This window comes from Cryptomeria japonica, chromosome 2, assembly GCF_030272615.1.
Source record: "Cryptomeria japonica chromosome 2, Sugi_1.0, whole genome shotgun sequence".
Taxonomy (NCBI): Eukaryota; Viridiplantae; Streptophyta; class Pinopsida; order Cupressales; family Cupressaceae; genus Cryptomeria; species Cryptomeria japonica.
Genome location: NC_081406.1, coordinates 506,886,533 through 506,911,629, shown reverse-complemented (window position 1 = coordinate 506,911,629; position 25,097 = coordinate 506,886,533). Strand labels below are relative to the sequence as shown.

The window sequence follows — 25,097 nt, the reverse complement described above, 5'->3', positions numbered from 1 at the left end:
AGCCAGGTTAAGGAAGATCGTATTAAAATTCTGTAACGATCTCATAAACTTTCACCAGGCTCTTACTAAGATCACATTCCCGTAATCCTAATGGCAACCGGAGTTAGGTTTGAAGATAGATTAGATGGAGCATCAAATTTTGTATCTTGGAAATTCAGGATCATGCTTGTTTTGAAAGAAAATAAAATTGACTCCCATGTCAAAAGTGAAATTCCTAAACCCTCTGATGATACAGAGAAAATTCAGTGGAGCAAGGACAGTGAGAAGGCCCTTAAGATAATTGTGGATTCAGTAAGAGACCACATTGTACCAATTATTTCTAAATATGTGACGGCCTTTCAAATGTTCAAAGCACTAGCTGACATTTATGAAATCAACAACACTAGCGGGGCTCTCACCCTAAAGAATCAACTACACCATATAAAGATGAATAAAGGAGAAACAGTTACATCCTATTTCTTGAGGATCACTGAGCTTAGGGATCAACTATCCACTATTGGACATCTAGTAGACAATAAAGAACTTGCTATGATGGCCCTAAATGGACTTCCTACCTCATGGGAATCATTCATTCAAGGAATCGGTGCTCGTTCTAAATTTCCCAAGTTTGATAGATTGAAAACCGATTGCATTCAAGAAGAATCTCGGCTTGTCACAAGAGGAATAAAACAAAACAATGGTAATGAAGACATTCAAGTTCTAAACTCTAATTCCCATAAGAAAGGAAAGAAGAAGAACTTTAAGAGAAAGAGGGACAACTACTCAAATGGGAAGAGGTCTTCAAAGAAGAAGAGAGACATTTTTGAAGTACAATGTTTCAGATGTGACCAATATGGGCACTATGCAATGAACTGTCCAGACAGGATCAAACAAGCAACTTCAATGGCAGAAATTAAGAAAGGGAGTAATTCCAAGATGCTAGTCTTCTACTCAGCCCTCTCTAGTCAAGTAACCTCCAGTTTCAACACATGGGTGATTGACAGCGGAGCATCTCAACACATCACTAGATTTCGTGAGCACCTAGATACACTTGTGGAAAGTTCAAATGAAGAAGTGACAATTGGTGATGACTCAAATTATATAGTTATGGGAATAGGAACCTGCAATATCAACCTAAAGTCAGGCATATCCCTACAGCTGACTGGAGTTCTACTTGTACCTAGTATAAAGAGAAACCTTGTCTCGGTTTCTGCACTTGAAGATAAGGGTTACAGATTAACCTTTATGGAAGGAAAGGTACTTGCTTGGCCAAATAACTCCACCATCAAGAAAGCCCACACCATTGGAGTAAGACAAGGGAGCCTCTACAGACTTTGCACCACTCCACCTCTAGCCTTGATTCATGAGACTCCAGATTCGAATGAACTTTGGCACAGAAGTTTAGGGCACCTTCATTTCCATGCCCTACCTAAGATAGAGAAGATGGTGATCGGCTTACCCAAGCTAAATCAAAAATCTGAAGGAGCCTGCAAAGGGTGTGCCTTGGGAAAGAATACTAAAGGGTCTTTTAATTCTAGCAACAGTAAATCCAAAAATGTATTAGAATTAGTTCATTCCGATTTATGTGGACCCATGTCTGTACCCTCATTAGGGGGATTTTTATATTATGTAATATTTGTAGATGATTATTCTAGGAAGACCTGGATATATTTTCTGAGGTACAAAGAGTCTAAAGAAATCCTTTCTAAATTTAAGGAATTCAAAGCTCTTGCAAAAAATATGACAGGTAAGAAAATCATAACCTTAAGAACAGACAATGGGGGGGAATACACTTTTGATATGTTTAAAGATTATTGTATAAATGTTGGGATTAAGAGGGAGTTAATTGTACCTTATAACCCACAACAGAATGGGGTAGCTGAAAGAAAGAATAGGACTATAGTAGAAGATGCTAGGGCTATGTTGTTTGACCAAAATATAGAAACCTCATTTTGGGCTGAAGCATCTAAGACAGCTATGTACATTCAAAATAGATGTCCTCATTCTCTTCTTGACAATAAAACCCCTGAAGAAGCCTTTACTAGCAACAAACCTGACATAAGTCATTTCCGGATCTTTGGGTGTCTAGTCTATATTCATGTCCCCAAAGAAAAAGTTAGAACCTTCTGGAAAGAAAGGAGTATTTGTTGGGTACAGTGAAACCTCTAAAGCCTACAGAATATACATACCTGGTCAAAGACAAATTGAACTAAGCAGAGATGTCATCTTTGAGGAAGTCATAGCATTCAAGAGGTCCAAAAGCTCTAATGAATTAGAACACCAAGATCCTCCTACAAGCTTGGATGAGGATTCCACCCCTGAGATTCAGAGGGAGACCCCTGAAGATGTTGAGCATGAAGTTCAAGGCTTACCTTTAGAAGAAAATTATCCCGAAACTAGGAAGAGACCACTTTGGGCTAAAAAGATGCTTCAAGAAGCTGAAAATTATACTGCTCCAAAGGGGACCTTCAGAGAAAGTAAGAGACCTAACCTATTTTCCAATTATACTACCTTGATGAGTGAGATCATTGATGCAGAACCTTCCTATGTTGGAGATGCGCTCAAGCATCAAGTTTGGAAAGATGCTATGTCAGAAGAGTATCAGTCAATTCTGAAAAATGATGTATGCGATATTGTGCCTAGGCCTAAAGGCAAATCTGTGGTATCTTCTAAATGGCTCTTCAAAATCAAACATGCAGCAGATGCCAGCATTGAGAAGCACAAAGCAAGATTTGTTGCCAGAGGTTTCTCACAAAAAGAAGGTATTGACTATGAAGAGACATTTGCTCCTATTGCCAGATACACTTCTGTCCGAGCAGTTTTGTCTATTGCAGCATCTAAAGAATGGAAAGTCCATCAAATGGATGTTAAGACTGCTTTTCTGAATGGTAAGATTGAAGAAGTTTATTTGGAGCAACCTGAAGGTTTGGTGATTCATAAGGCTGAATCACATGTCTGCAGATTAAAGAAAGCTCTATACGGACTGAAACAGGCCCCCAGAGCATGGTATGAAAGAATTGATCACTATCTCTTGGAATTAGGGTTTTCCAAGAATGAAGCAGATCCAAATCTCTACTACAAGGTAATCAATGGTGAATTATTAATTCTTATTCTTTATGTTGATGATCTACTAATCAAAGGAGAGGATAATTATATTTCTCGATGTAAGAAAGAATTAGCCTCTAAGTTTGATATGAAAGATTTAGGAATCCTTCACTACTTCCTTGGATTGGAAGTTTGGCAGCAGGCAAATGGTATAATCCTTAATTAAGGAAAATACACCATTGATATACTCAAGATTTGGAATGATGGATTGTAGATCCATGACCACACCTATGGAGACAAATCTGCACAAACTAAAGGAAGCAGTTGCAGAATCAGAGTTTGCAGATCCTACCCTCTACAGACAGATTATTGGATCTCTGATGTATTTGGTAAACACAAGACCTGATATATGTTATGTTGTTAACGCACTAAGTCAGTTCATGTGTGAACCTAGGGAAATACATCTTGTTGTTGCAAAACATATTCTGAGATATCTTCGAGGAACTATTGGTTTTGGTCTGAAGTATAAACATGTAGACCTTGACCTACATGGATTCACTGATCCTGATTGGGCTGGAAGCATAGTTGACAGGAAAAGCACATTAGGATGTTGCTTCAGTTTAGGATCAGGAATGATCTCATGGATATGTAGAAAACAATCTTCAGTTGCTCAGATATCTACAGAAGCTTAATACATTGCAGCCTCCATGGGAGCAAGAGAAGCAGTATGGCTCCGAAAACTGCTTGTAGGACTGTTTGGTCAGCCCTTAAATCCTACTGTCATCTACTATGACAATCAGAGTTGCATCAAGCTTTCAATGAATCCAGTATTTCATGACAGGTCTAAACACATTGAGATTCCTTATCACTATGTTCGAGATATGGTGGAAAGGAATGTGATCCGACTGAATTATATTGGTACAGGTGATCAGATTGTAGACACTCTTACCAAGCCTCTCTCCAGGATCAAGATTGAACACTTTAGAGATAAACTTGGTATGGTTGAAAATGTTATTTAATTTTGAGATAGAGTCTCATTTATTCTGATATACTAATATATTTAAAGATGTTTAGTGTGTAAACTCTTTTATTTGTCATGTGTGTGACTCCATGACTGCATGGGCCTTCTGTGAACATTATTGAAGGGTGACGACTTTTCAATAATGAACACTTGTTTCAAATTGATATTGTAAGGTGACAATTTTACAATTATCAATTTAACTATCTTGATGGATATCATGTGACTTGATATCTGTGGACATGTCATGATAGTATATATATCTCTGAGACATTATGGTAGATATCTGTTGATTGATATCATTAAATAAACCATAATTATGATAGAGATCTTCATGGTGAATATTATGAACATAATATTCGTGGACATGCCATGAAATCATTATCAATATGGTAGGCATCATGTGACTTGATGCCAGTGCACATACCTTACTTGATAACTATGAGTTATGGTGAGTATCATCAGACTTGATATTCATTGTTGAACCATATCTCTGAATATCACTATGGTGTGATATCTCCTCTCTTCACAATCAATGGATGAATTGTGATGTTTTCTCTAACATGAAATGTGTCCTCCCTAGTTAAGAGGGAGTGTTAAATTTTGTAACGTCGGTCGTACTATTTCATGCTTCCGATATATATATACTAATTTGATTACATATACTAATAAGTTAACTTATCGCGTTTGACCAACGGTTACACCGTTCATGGTATCGGGTGGTAAAGTGATTCTCAAACAAGTCGCACTCCTTCCGATCAAGTAAGTAAACGGTGACTAGTTTATATACTGTGGTGAGAGGTACATAGGGAAGAGATGTGTCTTCCCACGTGGGAAGACATATCTCTTCATTACGTAACCCCTCATCCACTTATATAGCATGCTTACATTGAGGAGGATGTACACACCGAAATTAATAAGTGTGGTGCATCTTTAAAACACGCTATAGCAGATAAAATACAACTTTCAGATCATATCTCCATCTCTTCTATTTTGATCACAGAATTTTGAAAGAACTTAACAAACAAGAGCACCATAAACAACAATCCTATTCTAGTCATTGATGATTTACTAGATGAACTAAATGGAGCTATGTTTTTACAAAGCTTGATCTTAGGTTAGGTTGTCACCAAATTTGCATTAAGGAATAAGATATTCCTAATATGGCATTTAGGACTCATGAGGGCCATGATGAGTTTCTAGTGATCCATTTGATCTTATTAATGTTCCTATGTTTCAAAGTTTGATAAATTCCATCTTGAAGCCATTTTTTATGAGATTTACATTAGTTTTCTTTGATGATATATTGACTTATAGCAAGACATGAGCAAATCATCTACACCATGTAGATGAGGCATTAAAAATTCTCCAACAACATCAACTTTGTGTTAAACCTTCCTATTGTGCTTTTGTTTTCAAAGAGGTGGAGTACTTGGATCGCATAATGTCTCATGAAGGAGTAAAACTATAAAAGTTGATCCAAACAAAATCAAGGGTATGATGGAGTGGCTAATTCCTAAAATGAACTGAGGGATTTCCTAGAACTCACTAGATACTATAAAATATTTGTGAAGAATTATGGCCACATAGCAAAACCCCTCACAACTCTGTTGAAAAATGATGCTTTTCAATAGAATGGCTTAGATAATACAACATGTGAGAGACTAAAGGAGGCTATGTGTACCACTCTGGACTTCACATAGAATTTAACTATGGAGTGTGATGCTTGAAGAAATGATATAGGAGTGGTTTTCATTCAAAACGGTAGGTCCATTGCTTTTGAGAGTCATCAGCTAAAGGGTAAGAATCAAATCAAGCCAAATTTATGAGAAGGAAATTCCAATTATTCGTTATGCAATGAAACAGCGGACATATTTGACAAGTAGACACTTCAAAGTTAAGACAAGTCATGGTAACCTAAAATATTGTTTGGAGCACAATATATCCTCTAAAGAACAAAAATGGATCACTAAGATGTTGGTTTATAATGTTGAGATCTATAAGAAACGGAAGGAGAATTTAAAGGGTGATGCACCATCCAAGAAGGATGAAAAGGTCAAGGTATTATTGTCTATCATTTCAATATTACAAGTGGCTTGAGTTGAAGAATCCAAAATAAAGTGGTAGAATGATGTTGGTACAAGAAATCTCATTCAACAATTGCAGAATAATCCAAGTAATGCAAATAAATTTTGTTGGAAGGGAGACTCTTTGTGGTGTAAAGAGAGATTGTATTTATTGCAAGAATTCCACTCTCAAACATAGGATTCTCCAAGAGTTCAATGGCTCTCCAATTGCAAGTCACTCAAACTTTGAAGACATCATCAAATCAAGCAAGATATCTTTTGGGAAGGGCTTAAAGGTCATGCTTACAAATTTGTGGCAAAATGTTTGTTATGTCTAAGAAATAAAGGTGAGATAGTTAAGACACTTGGTTTTTCCCAGCCCTTCCTAGCCTATTATCTGAAGAAATCTCCATGGATTTCTTCATAGACCTTCCTAGATATGAATATAAGAATCTCATCATGGCAATAATGGATCACCTCACCAAATATGTCTCATTTTATTGCATTAGCCCATCCTTTTACAACAAGTAAAATGGCAAAAATATAAATGGAGAATATTCAAAAGTTGCATGGTACCCCAAGGGTTATCGTTAGTGATCGTGACCCTATATTTACTAGTAATTTTTGGACAAATTTGTTCTCTTGTTTGGGTACTCATTTTTCTCACAACTCTTCATACCATCCCCAGTCAAATGAACAAATTGAGGTCATAAATGAGTGCTTTGAGTCGTATCTACGTTGTTTCCCTTCAGATAAGCAGTCTCAATGGATGGCTTGACTACCACTAGCAAAATAGCATAAAATACCTTCCATTCTTCTTCAAAAATGTATCAATTTATGGCATTATATGGATACCATCTTCCATCTAACATAGCATCATTAAGAGTGACACCAAGAGTTCAGGCTATGGAAGATCACATGAATCATTAATAATAGGCACTTTGTGGACTCAAAGAGAATTTTGCCATGGGACAAAATCAAATGAAACAATTGGCTAGCCAACACAATACAAAAGGATTTCTGAAGTGGGTAACTGGAGTTTGTTTGAGGTTGCAACCGTATAGGTTGATGCAACAAACAAAGGATACCAAGTTGTCACCAAAATAGGTCCATATCAAAATCTCTAAAAAGTTGCTGGTGTAGCCTATGAGCTTGAGTTACTTCTAACAACAAAGATGCATCCATTTTCTTATGTCTCATGTTTGAATAAGGTGATTGGTCAACAAATCTCTACACAAACAATGTTACCAAAATGAGACGAAGAAGGAAGAATAATCTTGGATTCAAAGTTAGTACTCCAAACTACACAAAAAACTTGACGACTGGACAATCAGAGAGTACCTCATTGAATGGAAGAATTTGCCTATCATAGCTGCCATATGGGAAGATGAAGATTTTGTGTAAAAGCAACCACTATTGATTAGCATTGAGGACAATACTTTTTTGAAGGCAGGGACCATGCTATGCCCTTAATTCTATAGTGTGCATGGGGTTATGAGTAGTTGGCTTGTGACAACCTTAATTCTTAATTAGATAGTCTTATTTCGATAATTAAGTCATCCTAGGTGTTAAATTTAGGTATTAAATGAGCCTTTTGCATTAATTTTGAAAATTTTGAAAAGGCATTCAAATGGGCTATTTTAACTCTCAGTCCTTGCAACATTCCCACTCTAAAAAAGAACCCCGACTAGTACTTCTACAGCTTATTTGTTGAATCTGAACCTCTTCACCTTAACTATCCTCATTGCTGTTCATTGTCTTTTGGTAAAAATTCAAAAAACACCTGCAAGTGCAAACACAAATAAAAATCAAACAAAAAAACTCCCTAATTGTTTGAAACTTTGGGGAAAAAAATGCAAAAGAAATTGTGCAAATGAACAATGGATAGTAAACTTACATCAAATCATGTAGATTGGATGCTTTCTTGTTTTTGCTGACTGTTGATCTCTTCTCTTTTCACAACTTTTCTCTTTCTATTCATCTTCTTCACAATTTGAAAAATGTCAAAATGAATCTGTATTTTGTTTTTAGCTGTCAATGTAGATATTTTAGGTTTAGTTAGGCTTGGTGTAAAGAGGTGTGGGGATCCTTGTGGGCCCCCCATCCCTTTTTTTTGAATTTTGTCTTTTTCTTTTAATTTGTCTTTATGTTGACTGGACCATAGGGGACAACTAGCCTTCCCCAAGATGGTTGAGGGACATGTAGCGGTCTCCTAGCTGTCTCTTGCCATCCCCTACCATTTATTGAGAAAATTTCGATGTTTCAGAAACATTACCAAAATTTTTGAGAATCTGATATGAGGTGGAAACATTTTCGACCCATCTCCAAAGCATCCCCTATAGGATGCATCCGTGGGGTACATAGCTTCCAACTTTATTTTCACACAAACTCTAATCCGATGTCCATTTCAACCTTATAAATGATGTCCAACCCTACTGTAACTCCTGTTAAAAATCAATATTTCAACATGGAGCAACCAAAGCTTGTTGACTCTTGCTCTTTTGGACCAATTATTGTCAAAAATAGTGACAAATCGCATTAAGGGTTTCTGGGGATTGAAAGGTCCTTTGAATAATCCTTGAGAAAGGTTACAAGCATGCAAAATGCTTTTTTGCAACAGCACTCATGTTCAAAAGAATGAAAACACCCACCACTCCCTTCAACTCATTTTGGTTTATGTTAACATTCCTTTCCTGACTTCCCATCTCATACTCATCGCTACCACTCATTTTACTTGCAAACAAATGTGCGACAACAAAAAGCAAAAAACTGCCTAAATTTTTTTACAATATTAAAAAAATGAATGCAAACAAAAAAACAGCCGTGATTTTAGCACACCTAACAATAAATGAAAATGACCTTAAGTGCAAAGAATGGTTGCAAATCTTCTTCCTCTTTCCTTCTTTGCCCCTCTTTCCTCTTCTTTCCTTCCTTTTCTTCAAGCTGCTGAAAACCTCAAAGAAAATGGCAAAAAAAAATTTGGAGGTTTGGTTTATGTTTCAAGGTGTTCAGGGTTGCATCCCAAGAACATTCCTGAGAATCATTGGAGACTGGGGATGGACAGGGGATGTCCCCTAACATTCTAAAGCCTCAGAAATGGCTATGGGGACAGGGACAGGGGTTTTAGGGGGGATGTGTCCCCATGTAACATAATTTCAGATAGATTTGTGATTGTAATCTTGCATAATGGTTTCCAATGAAATTTTTGAGGCGAATAGAGTAAGCAGAAACAATAAAATGGTAAAATTAACAGGATGTAGACAAATGAGATCTTTTCCCATCATCAGGCACAATCTATGAACATTAAATCAAATGCAAACATATAAGATACAAAATTGAAAGCTGGTTTCTTCTGTTTGATGTAGCCAAACTAATTAATTCCATAGAGCAAATTTCAATGCCAAGAAACTTAGACAAATGACCTAAGAAAAAAATGTAACTTCATGTGACATGTATCACATAAATGTGCTCTATACTATTCCTTCCAGCATATCCCTTGCATCTTGTCATCCAACACAATACAGTCATGGCACACATGTCACAATGCTTCCACCCAACAAGGAGTGAGAGAGAAGATGCTTGCACAAAAAATGTTCTTTTCTATTTACAGCATTTTTTATAAACATGGTAGAAAGAACTGTTCAAGAAGTGATCCATTTGTATACCTTGAACTTATCTTTGATTCTCCATGCAGAGCTGAAATTGGGCCTACAATCAACTGGAAGAGCCTCCTGTGGGGCCTCAGCTGCTGCCTGTATTGGTTGACTTGATGCATGTGGTATATATTCAACCTGTGAAGTCAAATCACAATCAAACTCTAGCAGATTGCAAAAAAATGCCCTCTAATGTTCTTGCCCAAGCACGGTGCAACACTTAACCTGGAGTATTTGAGAAGAAAAGTTATAAATTATTGACTTACTAAAATTTCCATTAACAGTGTTGCTGCTGCTAGCAACCAAATAACATTTCTAGCACTAGAATTATTATTGGACGTGGTCAGCTTCAAAAGTGTACAATATTCAAAATATTGTTTTAAAAGAGAAATCGGTATGATCGTCCAATTACAGATTATACACAAATGTCTTTGACCTTTCAAGAATGCCTTCTCAAAACTGTAAGGAAAACAACAGTAAAACTAAAATATAACTGATCCATTGCAGGTACTTTGCAGCCAACTGTATAACTATGAACAGTCTTCTATTTTATGCTCTAGAGCATACCACATTAATGCTTTAGAACTTTTCCAAAGAAATATTCTCATTCCTAATTAAAAATATTTCACTTTTCCAGAGATCTTTGTTCCTGGCAAATGATTTTAAACAAATCAATTTAGGCATTACATTACCTTCCTGAAATTGTAAATGATGTATTCAAATTTTCTCAGGAGAGGGTTTTCAAAATATGAATAGATCACATCAAATTGATTTCTAGACATTTGTCTATGCTGCCAAATATATATTCTGATTTAAAGACATTGAATTTATCAGAAAATCATTTAAATGAAGGTTACCAAGTCGGAGCAGGTAAGGGGGCAGTTACCAAGTAGGAAGTAGTTTCAAACATCATCTTATTCCTCATCAAGCAATTGAAAGGCAGAAGAAATCATCTTCAAAAAATAGAAACAAAAAGAGACACAGAGATAACCAATGGAGCAAGAACGGTAGGCATATAGAATTTTGATAATACAGGCTTTGAAGAAATAAACAATGGACTCATCCAATGAGCATCCAAAACATCATTTTGAAAAAATGAATAACAAACTACAGTCGTTACATCATAAAGAAGAAAAACTTATGTATATACTAAAAATCCTAGGAATTTGGTTTACAATAATTTCTCTTAGTTGGTTTCTATTTTGTGAGTCAGACAACCTAGTTGAAGAGCATTTTAGAATCTCTTAAGGGTATGTCAATGACTTGGAGAGAGGTGGGCATCTGGATGGTTTTAAGAATTATCCAAATGTAAGCCCTGTGGATAGGGAGAATCACCGATATAATCCTACATTCATTAGTATTTAGCAACATGGAGGGCTGAAATTAATTGAGATAGGAATATTCCCATTATCCATAACCACTTGTGACTTGCTCACTAGTTCTATACTTGTATTTAACAACATGCAGGACTGAAATTATTTGAGATACGAATATTCCCATTATCCATAACCACTTGTGACTCGGTGTTAGAGACTAGTGGCAACATGGCATAAACAAGTATTTGGAAAACAACAATAGACAGTCAAAAGAAAAACTCAAGATTCACCTTGGAGAAACCCAATGTGGGAAAAACTACATCAAATGAATCTGCTATAAAATTCAATTTGTACAAGATCGAGGGCCTCTAAGAACACCACTCTTCTAGCATTCTCACAATTGCATCTAATTTAGTAGACTCCAATGTGGCTACATGCAATCACACAGTCCATAGAAAACATGGCAATAGACATCTTACATTTAATTGTGAATAACCCTAAGACTAGCATGACTGAAATGCCTCTCTCAAGAGAATCCTATATGTACAATCCTTGGCTTTCAAATAAAAAAAAAATTCTTCTATTAAGAAATAATTCCCCTCTAAAAAGGAAGAATATTAATTTGTACAAGAACATGAGCCTCTTAGAACACCTCTCTTCTAGCATTCTCACACCTGCACCTAATGTAGTGAACTCTAATGTGGCTAGATGCAATGGGTATGCTGAAGAGGTGTTTAAAGTCAATTAGGGCTAAATTTGGTAAAAAAAAATTGCATAAATTTGTGCAGTACATGAGATCAATTGGCAGGCCAAATTTAGAAAATAATGTTATTTGTGCAACAAAGGTCTTAATGGAGAAGTGATAGTTTCAAATCTACTTTGCATCCTCTTACAAGGTTCCAATTATAACTGAAACAAAACTTTTCATTTAGGAAGATAATCAAGTTCCATAACCAACAAGCTCATGTTATGTTTGCAATCAGGTGAGAAGGAGGGAGAGGTAGAGGGGGGGAAAGCAAGAGAGAAAGAGAGAGAGATAAAGAGATAAATATAGAGATATAGATAGAAATATAGATGAGATGAATATGAAGATAGAGAAAGATGGAGAAAAGGAGAGAGATATGGAAGAAAAAGAGAGAGAAGAGATAGGATTAGATTGATGTGGAAGCTCAAAAAATAATGTGTGTGTGTGTGTATGTGAGTGTGTGAGTGAGTGAGTGAGAGAGAGAGAGAGAGAGAGAGAGAGAGAGGAAATATGGAAAGACGGATATAGAGAGGAAAATAGATATGGATATAGAGGTTTAAAAGGAGGGGTAGGAAGAGAGAAAGAGGGAGAGAGAGATGGATATATAGAGGGAGACATGTATATAGGTAGAGGGGGGAGAGAAAGATGGAGGTAGAAAGGAAGATAGAGTGAGAGAGGAAGAGGATGAAATAGATAGAGAGATAAAAAGATGTAGAGTGAGAGATAAAGATATAAAGATAGGGAGATAAAGAGGTCTATTGAGGAATATGGAGAGATAAAGAGATATATAGATGGTGAGATAGAGTGATAGAGTTATAGAGATATAAGGAGACATAGAGAGAGGGAGAGATGGAGAGAGATACAAAGATTCATATGTCGATATAGAGAGAAAACTAGAGATAGACAAATAGATATGAAGGGAGAGGGAGGGAAATATGGGGAGATGGAGGAAGAGATAGACATATATTGGAAGAGGAGCAAGAGATATATATTTACAAGAAGAGAAAGGGAGAGAGAGGTAATGCTAAAGAGATAGATAGTGGGATACAAAGGGAATGAGGGAGGGAGAGATAGGGAGAAATAGAGAGAGGGAGAAATATAGATAAAGAGAAATATAAAAAAATAAAGAGGGATAGGGATGATAGAGATAGAGAAAGGGAGGGAGAAACAAGGAGTGTGTGCTTATGAGTTAGAGAGAGAGAATAAGTAGAAAAAGATATAAAAAATAAAAATTTAAAGATAATTATTCTACAATAAATTAAAATTCAATAAGACAAATGAATAAACTAAATTAATTCTATTTTCTTTTAAAATTATTATTTGTAACTTCATACGACAAAAACAATTATTTTAACTTAATGTAAATTAAACCTTAAAAGAAGAAAATGGTGATTAGAATAATTTAATAAAAAATAAGATAGAATATCCTAATAAAAGAAGATTAAATTAAACTATATTTGTATCAAAAGAAGATAGAAATAAAAGATAGATTTTTAATTCAAAAAATAAGTATTCTACAATAATTAAAATTTTAATAACACAAATAACTATAAATTAAATGAATTCTAATAATTTTTTATTATTATTTTTAATTTCATTAAAAAGAATAAATAATTAAAATAAGATTATCACTTAATGAAAAAGTAATCATTTAAAAAAGTAGGAAAAATAGCTAATTCTTTCTTTTTTAATAATTTTGTCTTCTCCACTTTTGAAACTTCAAAAAAATATGGAATATTCAAATAAAAGAAGATACCACTAAAAGATATTATTATTGAAAGCAAAAAACAGTAAATTTTTCTTTTGTACACATTTTTCTAAATAATCATATTAAAATATGTTTTTATGGTTTTTTATCCTTTTTTTAAAATTAATATTAATGTAAACATACGATTGAGATCAATTCAATCGTCTTGCATCCTTCTAGTCAATTTTGAACCATAGATTTCAATAAGTAAGTTGAAAACTTCATATAGGGTATGCCTTCGGCATAAATATAGCAATAGACCTCTTAACTTCAATTGCCAATAACATTAAGGCTAATGCAACTCTCTCATGACAATTATATTTCTACAATCCTTGGCTTCCCAAGAAGAAAGAATTTCCTCTTTAAAGATAAGGGTTCCTCTCCAAAAAGGAACAATTAATTAGTAAATATCCCAATGGATGTAGTTATACTAAAGGATGAATAAATCAGTCAAATAAAATGAAAGATAACATTTTCCACGTGCAGAGAAAAAAGGAGAACCATTTCAAGTCCTCAGATGACCTTTCAATTCTGTTCTTTTATTCTACCTGGGACACATTTCTCAATTGTGGAACTGTCAATTACAATTTGTTCACATCATGACTCGTTCTTATAGGGTTAAACACATTGCATTGGTTCAACTCTGATTGAAACTGTCACCTACAAACATTTCTTCCACTTCTTCACATCTTTTGCATTCAATTTTGCCTAAAGATTCCTTTTAAGTGGGGATTGAACTCCCAACCACCTAACCATGGGTACTTATCTGATAAAAATTTTATCACACCACGTCAAAAAAAAAGGATCTTGGTCCCACAAAAGCTTACCAAACTGGAAATCCAAAGTTTTTGAAAATGTGTTGACAACTTCTCTACTCCCTTGAGGTATTCAAATTGTGTTCATGGCAATCATCACTCAAAGCATACATCTATTTAATAAATTAATACATATAGGTTTAAAATCCACCTCAACAACATACATGTTTATTCCCTAAACAAGGATCACTATAAATACCAAAAACAAGCATCCTTCCACCTACCCGTAGTGAACACTTAAACACTCTCGTGATCAGAGAAACGGGACTCGCCTAGACTCAGCGAGTCCGAGTCCGAGTCAGGCCTGCCGGGTCCCAAGGGCTCGGACTCGGAATCGCCGAGTTGGCGAGTTTGGCCCAAACTCGCCAAACTCGGCGAGTCCCGAGCCCTGGACTCGGCCGGCATGGACGTACTTTAAAACACAAAAAAAAATAGTTTGCAAAGTTTTTTTAAATCCGTTTTTTTATGTTAATTGTCTTCTAGCCCTAAAAGTGACTTTCATTTCATTCACTTGCAAAAAAAGGAAGAGTAAAGTGAGTTGGGAAGAAAAACAAGGGTGCATAGAAGAAAAACCAGCAAGGAGGAAGCTCAAGTTTTCTTCAATTTGTCACATTGGAGCTGCATTGTGTTTCGATTTGGTGCATCAAGAGTTGGATAGGAAGAGTTTGCAGCTCATTTCAAGCTTGTTGTAAGAGGTAAGATTGTTTTTTTGAACATTATTTTGTTTCTTGTATGCAAAAATTCCATTTTCTATTCATTTATTTTGAAAGTTTTACATTTTCTTGTATGCAAGATCTTTTGTATGTTTGTAATTTGTATGTAGCATGTAGTATGTAGTTGTACTATGTAGGGTTTGTATGTAGGGTTTGTAAAAAAAAAAAATTTAAAAGTAGGGTTTGACAAACCCTACAATTTAAAACAAAAAAATTTACAAACCCTACTTTAGTTTTTTTGAATGTATGTATTAATTTTATTTTGTATTTGTAATGTTTTATTGCAGCAAACTTCACTTTATTATTTGCCTCAACTTCAAGTTTCACAAAACTATCCTAAAATGTCTACTTCAGCTTCTAGACCCCCCATTAGAAAGGACCCTGCTTGGAAATATCATGAGGATTTTCCAGGGCAAGGAAAGGGGCAAACAAAATGTATGTTTTGCAAAACAATATTCCATGGAGGTATATATAGGCTGAAATACCATATTGTTGGTCTGCGTGGACATGATGTCGAACCATGCCTAAAAGCAGTCCCTGAGGCCGTACGTGATTGTTATGTAATGGTTGAGGAGATTGAAAGAAAAAAGAAACAAGAGGAGGATCGAGCGGTCATTGGGAGAGAGACAGTTTTAGGAAGAGGGACACAGTTAGGTTGTGTTGGAGGCCCTTCTTCCTTACCTCCATATCGTTCCACTCAGTTTGCTACTGCTGGTGCTTTCGTTTCTAGTTCTGCTTCTATAAGTGGCAGTGCCACCGCCACTTCTCATGCTCCTACCACTAGTAGTTGTAGTGGGAATGTTACCATTGGACCTAGGATCCGTAAATCGAGGTTGGATTCCTTCTTTGTGCCTCGCACTACTCCTGGGTCCCAACCGTCGCTTGAGGGCATGGGTTGGAACAAGGAGGTCCATGATGCCGCTAAAATGGCAGTTGGCAGGTTTTGGAGCTACAGCTGTATTCCATTCTTTGTAGCCAGGTGAATGTTTTACTAACTTTTATGTTTGATAACTTTGATTGTTTTAATTTTTATACTTAACTTATCTCATTGAATTTTTATACTTAACTTATCTCATTGAGTTTCTTTGCGACGGGTCTCCTTATTGGCAACAAATGGTTGATGCCATTACCATATGCGGGGCGGGGTTCAAAGCCCCTAGTGAGAGTGATTTGAGGGGACCCATTTTGTCTCAAATGGTGGATGATGTGAAAAAGGATTTAGATGAACAACGCCACATATGGAGCACTAAAGGTTGCACCATCATGACTAATGGTTGGGCGGATAGGAGAAATAGAACTCTCCTTAATTTTCTTGTTTCTTCCGCAGGTGATTGATTAATTTTAGTTTCATATAGTCTTTAATTTTTTATTTTTTATCTAATGGTTTATTGAATGATCATTGACCTAGCTTTATTTTTTTATTTCAGGGGGCACCGTTTTCATCAAGTCCATTGATGCCTCCGCCCATTGCAAGAATGCCACCTACCTATGTGAGCAGATAGAGGAGGTGATTGAAGATGTGGGTGAGGAGAACGTGGTACAGGTGGTGACCGACAATGCAGCAAATTATGTTGTTGCGGGTAAACTTTTGATTACAAACTAATTTTGTTTGCAAATTAATTACTATCTTGTAGTTTGTACCTCCATTAATTACAATTTACAATGCAACAAATTATGTTGCTACAGGTAGACTATTGATGGAGAGGCACCCATCTATAGTTTGGACTCCATGTGCTGCTCATTGCATTGACCTCATGTTGGAGGATATTGGAAAAATCCCATGGGTCGAGATGTGTAGAAAGGGCAAAAAATGTCTGCAAATTTGTATATAATCATTCATGGGTGTTGGCTCTTATGAGACAATACACAGAGTAGAAGGAGTTAGCTCGTCCAATAATCACAAGATTTGCCACAAACTTCCTCACATTGCAGTCCATGCTTAGGTCTAAGTCTGCCTTGAGACGTATGATTATTGGTGAGGAGTGGTCTTCCTCATCCTATGCTACCACCCCTGCAGGGATAGAGATGGCAGACTGCATTTTTGATGAGCAAGGCTTTTGGGTCCCTTGTGATGAGATAGTGAAGGTAATTTTCTTATAAATTCTACAATTTAACTTCATGTTTTATAACTTATTATATGTATTCTCTTATTTGCTCATTTTTCTAAATTACACAATATTTTCAATTTTGCAGTTTGTTAAGCCCTTGGTGGTTTTGTTGCAAGTTGCGGATGGAGATAAGCCCGCAATGGGCTATATATATGAGGGCATGGATAGGGCGAAGGAGGCCATCAGATTCGTCTATGGAGCAGATGAGAGCAAGTATGGTCCCATTTGGGAGATCATTGATAGGAGATGGCATCATCAGCTTCATAGGCCCATCCATGCGGCAGCCTATTATCTGAATCCGGCATTCCGTTTTATCCCTTCTTTCAAGGCTGATGTGGAGGTCCTTAATGGGCTATATGCAATCATGGAGAAGATGGGATCTGCTGGTACTTCTCAGATAGACCTTTTTCGAGAGCTACAGATGTTCTCAGATGCACAAGGGGAGACCTTCTCTCGTCCTGTCGCCAAAGACGGTAGGACAACTATGATGCCAGGTAAAAATAAATTGTTAGGCTTAATTTTAATTTTATTCAATACTATATTGTAACTTGTTAAATGAGTTCATGAGTGAGACTGATTTTATTTATTTTTCTCATTTCAAACTCAAATCATTGGTGGAACTTTTTTGGCCCAGAGACACCAAAAATTCAGAAGTTGGCCATTCGCATCTTGAGCCAACCATGCAGCGCATCAGGTTGTGAGCGCAATTGGAGTATGTTTGAGCACATACACTCCAAGAGGCGCAATAGATTATCTGTGGAGAAGATGAATGATCTCGTCTTTGTTCACTACAACCTCCGCCTGAGAATGAGAAAGAATGCAACAGTTGACATGTCTCCTATCATTCTAGATGAGGTTGATCTTGAAGCAGAGTGGGCCAATGAGAATCAGACAGCTCTTGGTACTCCTACAGCTGTATTTAGTGATGATGACATTGATTGGATTGACCAGGTAGATATAGAGGCTGAGGCTGTAGCCATGGCAGAGGAGCAGAGAGCACGAGCAAAGGCAGGAAATACTGAGACTTAGACTGACACAGTTGTTACTGACGTTGGCGAGCATGACACAGCTGTTCCTGATGCATGGCATGGTGTCACGGGGAGCGAGTATGGCTGCTGAATCATCCAGGACCTACTTTAAACGCCTTCACAGGGGGCCAGGGCGAGAGGGTTCAGTTGCACGGCCCTCTGAGCCATAGGCTTGTACACTTGTAGTTGTATTTAGCATTTACTATTTACCTTTGGTATTTGTATGAAACATTTGATGATGATCATATGATGACATGGATTTTTTATTCCATGAGTTTTGTAATATTGTATACATTTGACAATATTTATATATCTATGCTTGTTATTTTCTTCAGCTACAATTTGAGTTTATGCTTATGTGATTGATGTATACTTGTGTATGTAATCAAATGAGCCAAGTTTGATGATGTTTTTGTGTCTTTAAGGTGTATTCAATAAAGGGTGTCTGAAACAAGTTTTAAATCTTTAAAAATCTCTAAATTTCTTGAGTTTTTCACTTTCCTGAGTCCAGCTGAGTCTCGAGTCCGAGTCCGAGTCGGCCTTGCTGAGTCCGAGTCGAGTCCAAGTCCCGTTTCTTTGCTCGTGATGCTAAGAAGCTGAAAAGTAGAATAACTGTGCAATATTGTAGTGCCCAAAATTCACCTACTTAAGTTTTGGTCCAGAACAAGCAAAATATCCATGTAAAAATGAGAAATGCCCAACTATCACTACTAAGGCACACTATCAGACCTCTCCAATGCAGAAAATCAGACTTTTGAGCTGACAAATTTGCAACTGTAAACTGCTGTCTCATTAGGATGGGTTAAACCCTACCTGAATCTCTCTGTCAAGTTCAAACTTCAACCCCAGCTGAAACATGTAACAAATTCAAATGCAGCCAAACACATTGCACTGGTTTGACTGCAGCCAAAATTATCACCTTAAAGCATTTCTTCTACTTCTTAACCTCCTTTCCATCTAACTCTGCCTCAAAAACTCCATAGAGCATTGACTGATTTCTCAACCACCTGACCATGAGTATTTATCCAATAATGTGTGGATCACTTGATTTCTAATTTCTTTTGACCCTGATATCTAATTGTACAAATAACTATCTTTTACAAACAGCCTAGAGAAGTATGCAAATGACCAAAAGACTGTAAATGTTATTCAATTTTCAATTCAAGATGCAAGTTATATTCAAGGTTATCTTTTCTTTCAAGTATGTGTTAAATCTTAATATAATAAATCAGATTATTGTCTGGTATGTTGCAGATGGAGAAAGAGCATTTATCAATTTCGATGTCCTTCTCACAAATACCGATTAATATATATGTCTGCAAGGAGGATCAAGCAATACCTTGACCGGTCATGTCTATTGGACATGACCGATCAAGATATTACTTGATTGCACCTTTTCGATTATCATCGCATTTACGAATCGGTATATATATATAAAACTTAACAAATCACCCGATACTAATTGGCATGTATATCATAAACAAGTCAACCGATACTAATCGGTGTGTATGCAGTTATAAACTGAAACCCGATAACAATCGGTGTTCACACAGTTAACATGTTTGACCGATACTAATCGGTGTGCATACGATTTACAATGTAAACCGATGCCAATCGGTATTCTGTGCTATAAGATTTACAACCGATAATTATCGGTAGTTAAGCATTGGTTTAAGAATCCGATATTGTTCGGAATATGCAAGTAAGGTTGTATATATACAAGTCGAAGAATAATCATCAAATGAAGGAACGATAACTTGAAGTCTTTATCATAGTCTATCGATAAGATAGATGATTGAATGAGAGACTTCATTTATCTCTCATTCAATCATTTATCTTACCGAGGCTATCATGCATTAACACTCCCTCTTAGCTAGGTGAGATAAATGAAAGACAACATATCAAGCATCACAATTCTAATGATGGTCAGTATTCCTTACGTAATCTGACTCTCTAGAAAATCATATCACCTAATCACATGACATGAAGTGTCACCTAAACACATAATACAAACGTTCATCACATGATTCACATCAACTTGTGATGACAGGATATCACATAAGCACGTGATATCAGTATTGCCTAAACATGCAATACTTTAGAAATAAGTATAGAAAAATAGTTAAATTCTCTACTTATTCAAGTTGCGGTATGTGCACTAACATTTTATTCAAAATGTTTTACCACAACACAATCATGGCACATCCATGGCATACCAGAGATCCAACATGATAACTGGTTTGAACATCATAAGATCGTCACCTTATAATCTCTACATACAAGTGTTCATTATCTGAGAGATTGTCACTTCTTAGACATGAACACAAGGGTTTAAACCCATAAAAGTCCTAACATGACAAAGAAGTTTACACATAAACCATCTTAATAAACATAGGAGTACAAAGCAAATTACATTTCAATCATACCAAGACCTTTTCTGAAGTGCTCAACTTTCACCCTTGAAAGTGGTTTGGTAAGAATATCTGCTATCTGATCTCCTGTACAAATGTATTCCAACTGGATCACATTCCTATCTACCATGTCTCATACATAATGATATGGAATCTCAATATGTTTGGATATGTCATGAAATACCGGATTCACTTAAAGTTTTATACAACTTTGGTTGTCGCAATGAATAACTGTAGGCTTCATTGGTTCACCAAATAACCCCACAAGCAGCTTTCTAAGCCATACTGCCTCTCGAGCAGCCATGGAGGCTGCAATGTATTCGGCCTCAGTGGAACTCTGTGCTACTGATGATTGTTTTCTGCTGATCCAGGATATCATGGCTGAACCTAAACTGAAACAGCACCCTGAGGTGCTTTTCCTGTCAGTTACACTTCAGCCCAATCTGAATATGTGAATCCATGTAGATCTAGTTCAACTCTCTCATATTTGAGACCAAGTTTTAGGGTACCTTGCAGATATCTCATGATATGTTTTACTGCTACCAGGTGTATTTCCTTTGGTTTACACAAACTGACTCAAGGCATTAACTGCATAACAGATATCTGGTCTCGTATTTACAAGATACATCAAGGACCCAATCATTTGCCTATATAGAGTAGGATCTGAAGGTCGTGATTCTGCTGCTGCTTCCTTAAGTTTAAGAAGGTTTGTTTCCATTGGAGAGGTCATGGGTCTGCAGTTTAGCATTCCAAATCTCTTCAAAATATCCAAGGTATATTTACCCTGGTTTAGTATAATGCCATCAGAATTATGCCATACTTCCAAACCTTGGAAGTAATGAAGGAGTCCCAAGTCCTTCATATCAAATTCTTTAGCAAGGTCTTTCTTACACTGATCTATGAGGTGATCTTTTCCTGTGATTAACAAATCATCAACATATAAAATCAATATTAGCATATCACCTTTGTTTTGCTTATAGTAGAGATTGGGATCTGCCTAATTCTTGGAGAAGCCTAGTTTTGAGAGATAGGTATCAATTCTTTCATACCAGGCCCTGGGAGCCTGTTTAAGCACATAGAGAGCTTTCTTGAGTCTACACACATGAGACTCTGCATCATGAATCTCAAACCCTTCAGGTTGCTCTAGGTATACTTCTTCTGAGATCTCACCATTGAGGAATGCTGTCTTAACATCCATCTAATGAACTTTCCATCCCTTTGATGCTACAATGGCTAAGACTGCTCTTACTGAGGTGTATCTAACTACAGGTGCAAATGTTTCCTCATAATCAATTCCTTCCTTTTGAGAGAATCCTCGAGCTACAAATCTAGCCTTGTGTTTCTCAATGCTACCATCTGCAGCGTGTTTGATTTTGAAGAGCCATTTGGAGGTGACAACAGATTTCCCGGTTGGCCTAGGGACAATCTCCCAAACATCATTTTTCATAATGGATTGGTATTCCTCAGACATGGCATTCTTCCATACTTGATGTTTAAGTGCATCTGATACATTAGTAGGTTCTGCTTTTGAGAGATCATTCAGGAGAGCAACGTAGTTGGTAAGTTTGTTAGGCCTTTTGCTTTCTCTGATAGTTCCTGAACGGGCAGCATACTTCTGAGCTTCTTCTACAATTTTAGTGGCCCATAGCGGTCTTTTCTTGAAATTTTCTCTAGGTGGGTTTTGAGTTTCACCTTCATTTTCCTCAAGACTCTCCCTCTGAAGCTCAGGAGCAGGGTCTTCATCTATGCTAGGGGTAGGGATATAGACTTCAGGTTCTATTGAGCTTTGGGCTCTTTTGAAGGCTAAGTCTTCTTCAAAGATTACATCCCTACTCAGTTCAATATTCCTCTGACCAGGTATATAGATTTTGTGGCCTTGGAGGTTTCACTATATCCTACAAGTATTCCCCTTTTTCCAGAATGCTCTAATTTTAATCTTTTTTCCTTAGGTACATGAATATAGATAGGGCACCTAAATATCCTAAGGTGGTTGATATCTGGTTTTGTTTTAGTAAAGACTTCCTCAGGAGTTTTATCTTCAAGATGGGAGTGAGGACATCTATTTTGTATATATACGGCAGTGCTGGTTGCTTCTGCCCAAAGATTGGTATTTAGATTCTGATCAAGAATCATGGCTTTGGCAGCTTCTACAATTGTCCTATTTTTCCTCTCAGCTACCCCATTTTGTTGAGGATTATAAGGTATAGTAAGCTCCCTCTTAATCCCAATATTTTTACAAATGTCTTTAAACAAATTTGAGGTGTATTCCCCCTCATTGTCAATTCTTAAGGTTTTGATTTTATTTCCTGAGTAGTTTTCTATTAGTGATTTAAATTCCTTAAACTTATTAAAGATCTCTTCTGATTCTTTACATTTCAGAAAGTAGATCCAAGTTTTCCTAGAGTAGTCATCAACAAATATTACATAATACAAAAATCCCCCTAAAGAAGGTACGGACATAGGTCCACATACATTAGAATGAACTAACTCTAAAATTTTGCTTGTTTTCCTAATCCTATTTTGAAAAGCACCCTTAGCATTTTTGCCTAGGGCACATCCTTTGCATGCCCTTGAATGATATTGCTTTAACTTAGGTAGGCCTGTGACAAGGTTTCCCATTGATGATAAATGCTCTAAAATTCAAGTGACCTAGTCTTTTATGCTCAACTTCATTAGCATCTGTAGTTTCATGGATTAGGGCTAGGTTGGGCTCTGTGCACAGCTCATACAAGTAGCCTTGTCTTTGACCAATGGTTTTAGCTTTCTTGATAGATGAATTCTTTGGCCAAGCCAACACTCTGTTGTCCATGAAGATCACTTTGTATCCATTATCCTCTAGTGCTGATATGGAGACTAGGTTTCTCTTGATGCCTGGGACATATAGTACTCCTTTAAGTTGTAATGGTACGCCTGACTTTAGTTTGATAGTGCAGGTTCCAACTCCTCTAACTAGATGTGTGGAGTCATCTCCGATGGTTACTTCCTCATCATTTTCCTCTATCAAGGAGTCTAGCACTTCTCTAAACCCTGTAATGTGTCTAGATGAGCCACCGTTGATCACCCAGGAGTTAACCTTGTTTGATGCTTGGTTTGTAAGTGCTTAATAGAGTACATACTTCTCGGAGTCATCTTCCCTTTTAGATTTTCCTGCTTTGGCAAATGTGGCTTGTTGTTTGGCTCTTTCTGGACATTTGGCAACATAGTGTCCAAATTTGTCACATCTGTAACATTGAATCTATGAAAGGTCCTTCTTGAAGGTGTTCTTGCCATGACGACCTTTTCTCTTCCTAAATTGTTTCTGCTTGCTTTTCATGTTTGAGTTTGTATTTAGGACTTGAATATTCTTTTGTTTGATCCCTTTCTTATTTAACCTTGATTCTTCTTGGAGACAATCTGCCTTTAGCCTATCAAACTTTGGAAATTCATCCCTTGCACTGATGCCTTGGACGAATGTTTCCTATACACTAGGCAACCCATTTAGAGCAATGAGTGTTAATTCTTTGCTTTCGATCTCATATCCAAGGGTTGCTAGTTCATCCCTTAAGGCTGATATCTGCATGAAGTAGGCATTGACTGACTCTCCTTTGATCATAGCTATATGATTCATTTCTCTTTTTAAAGCCAAGGTTCTACTAGCATTGGATATCTCAAATGCATCTTCAAGTGCTTTGAACATGTTGTAGGCCGTTTCATGTTTCCTTATGATGGGCATAATATTATTTCTTACCCCATCAACTATGATTTTGATGGCTTTTTCATTTCCCTCTCTCCAAGTTGTTTTGTCAGGTTCAGTCTCAAGTTCTACAGTTTCAGTTTTTACAAACGATTCGACTTTATTTTCTTTTAGAATCATCTGAATTCTCAACTTGCATGCTAAGAAGTCGTCACCTCCTCCGAGTCTATCTTGGAATCTGATAGCGCTAGCCATTAGAAGAAATCTGATGTTGAATATATGTTTGTTTTGAATTTTCCACAAAATTGAATAGCCTCAAATCCGATTTAGCTAGGCTCTGATACCATGTAAATGTTATTCAATTTTCAATTCAAGATGCAAGTTGTATTCAAGGTTACCTTTTCTTTCAAGTATGTGTTAAATCTTAATATAATAAATCAGATTATTGTCTGGTATGTTGCAGATGGACAAAGAGCATTTATCAAATTCGATGTCCTTCTCACAAATACCGATTAATATATTGTCTGCAAGGAGGATCAAGCAATACCTTGACTGGTCATGTCTATTGGACATGACCGATCAAGATATTACTTGATCGCACCTTTTCAATTATCATCGCATTTACCAATCGATATATATATATATAAAAAACTTAACAAATCACCCGATACTAATCGGCGTGTATATCATAAACAAGTCAACCGATACTAATTGGTGTGAATGCAGTTATAAACTAAAACCCGATAACAATCGGTGTTCACACAGTTAACATGTTTGACT

General features: G+C 36.5%; 1 protein-coding gene across 1 annotated transcript in view; it reads right to left on the bottom strand.

Annotated features, from left to right (window-relative positions):
- LOC131069532 (uncharacterized) overlaps positions 1-25,097 on the bottom strand; it is a 124,037-nt gene that overhangs the window by 43,755 nt on the left and 55,185 nt on the right. Inside the window, exon 3 of the mRNA XM_058005008.2 lies at positions 9,774-9,899. Coding sequence (XP_057860991.1) covers positions 9,774-9,899 — 126 coding nt within the window. The remainder of the gene's footprint in view (positions 1-9,773; positions 9,900-25,097) is intronic.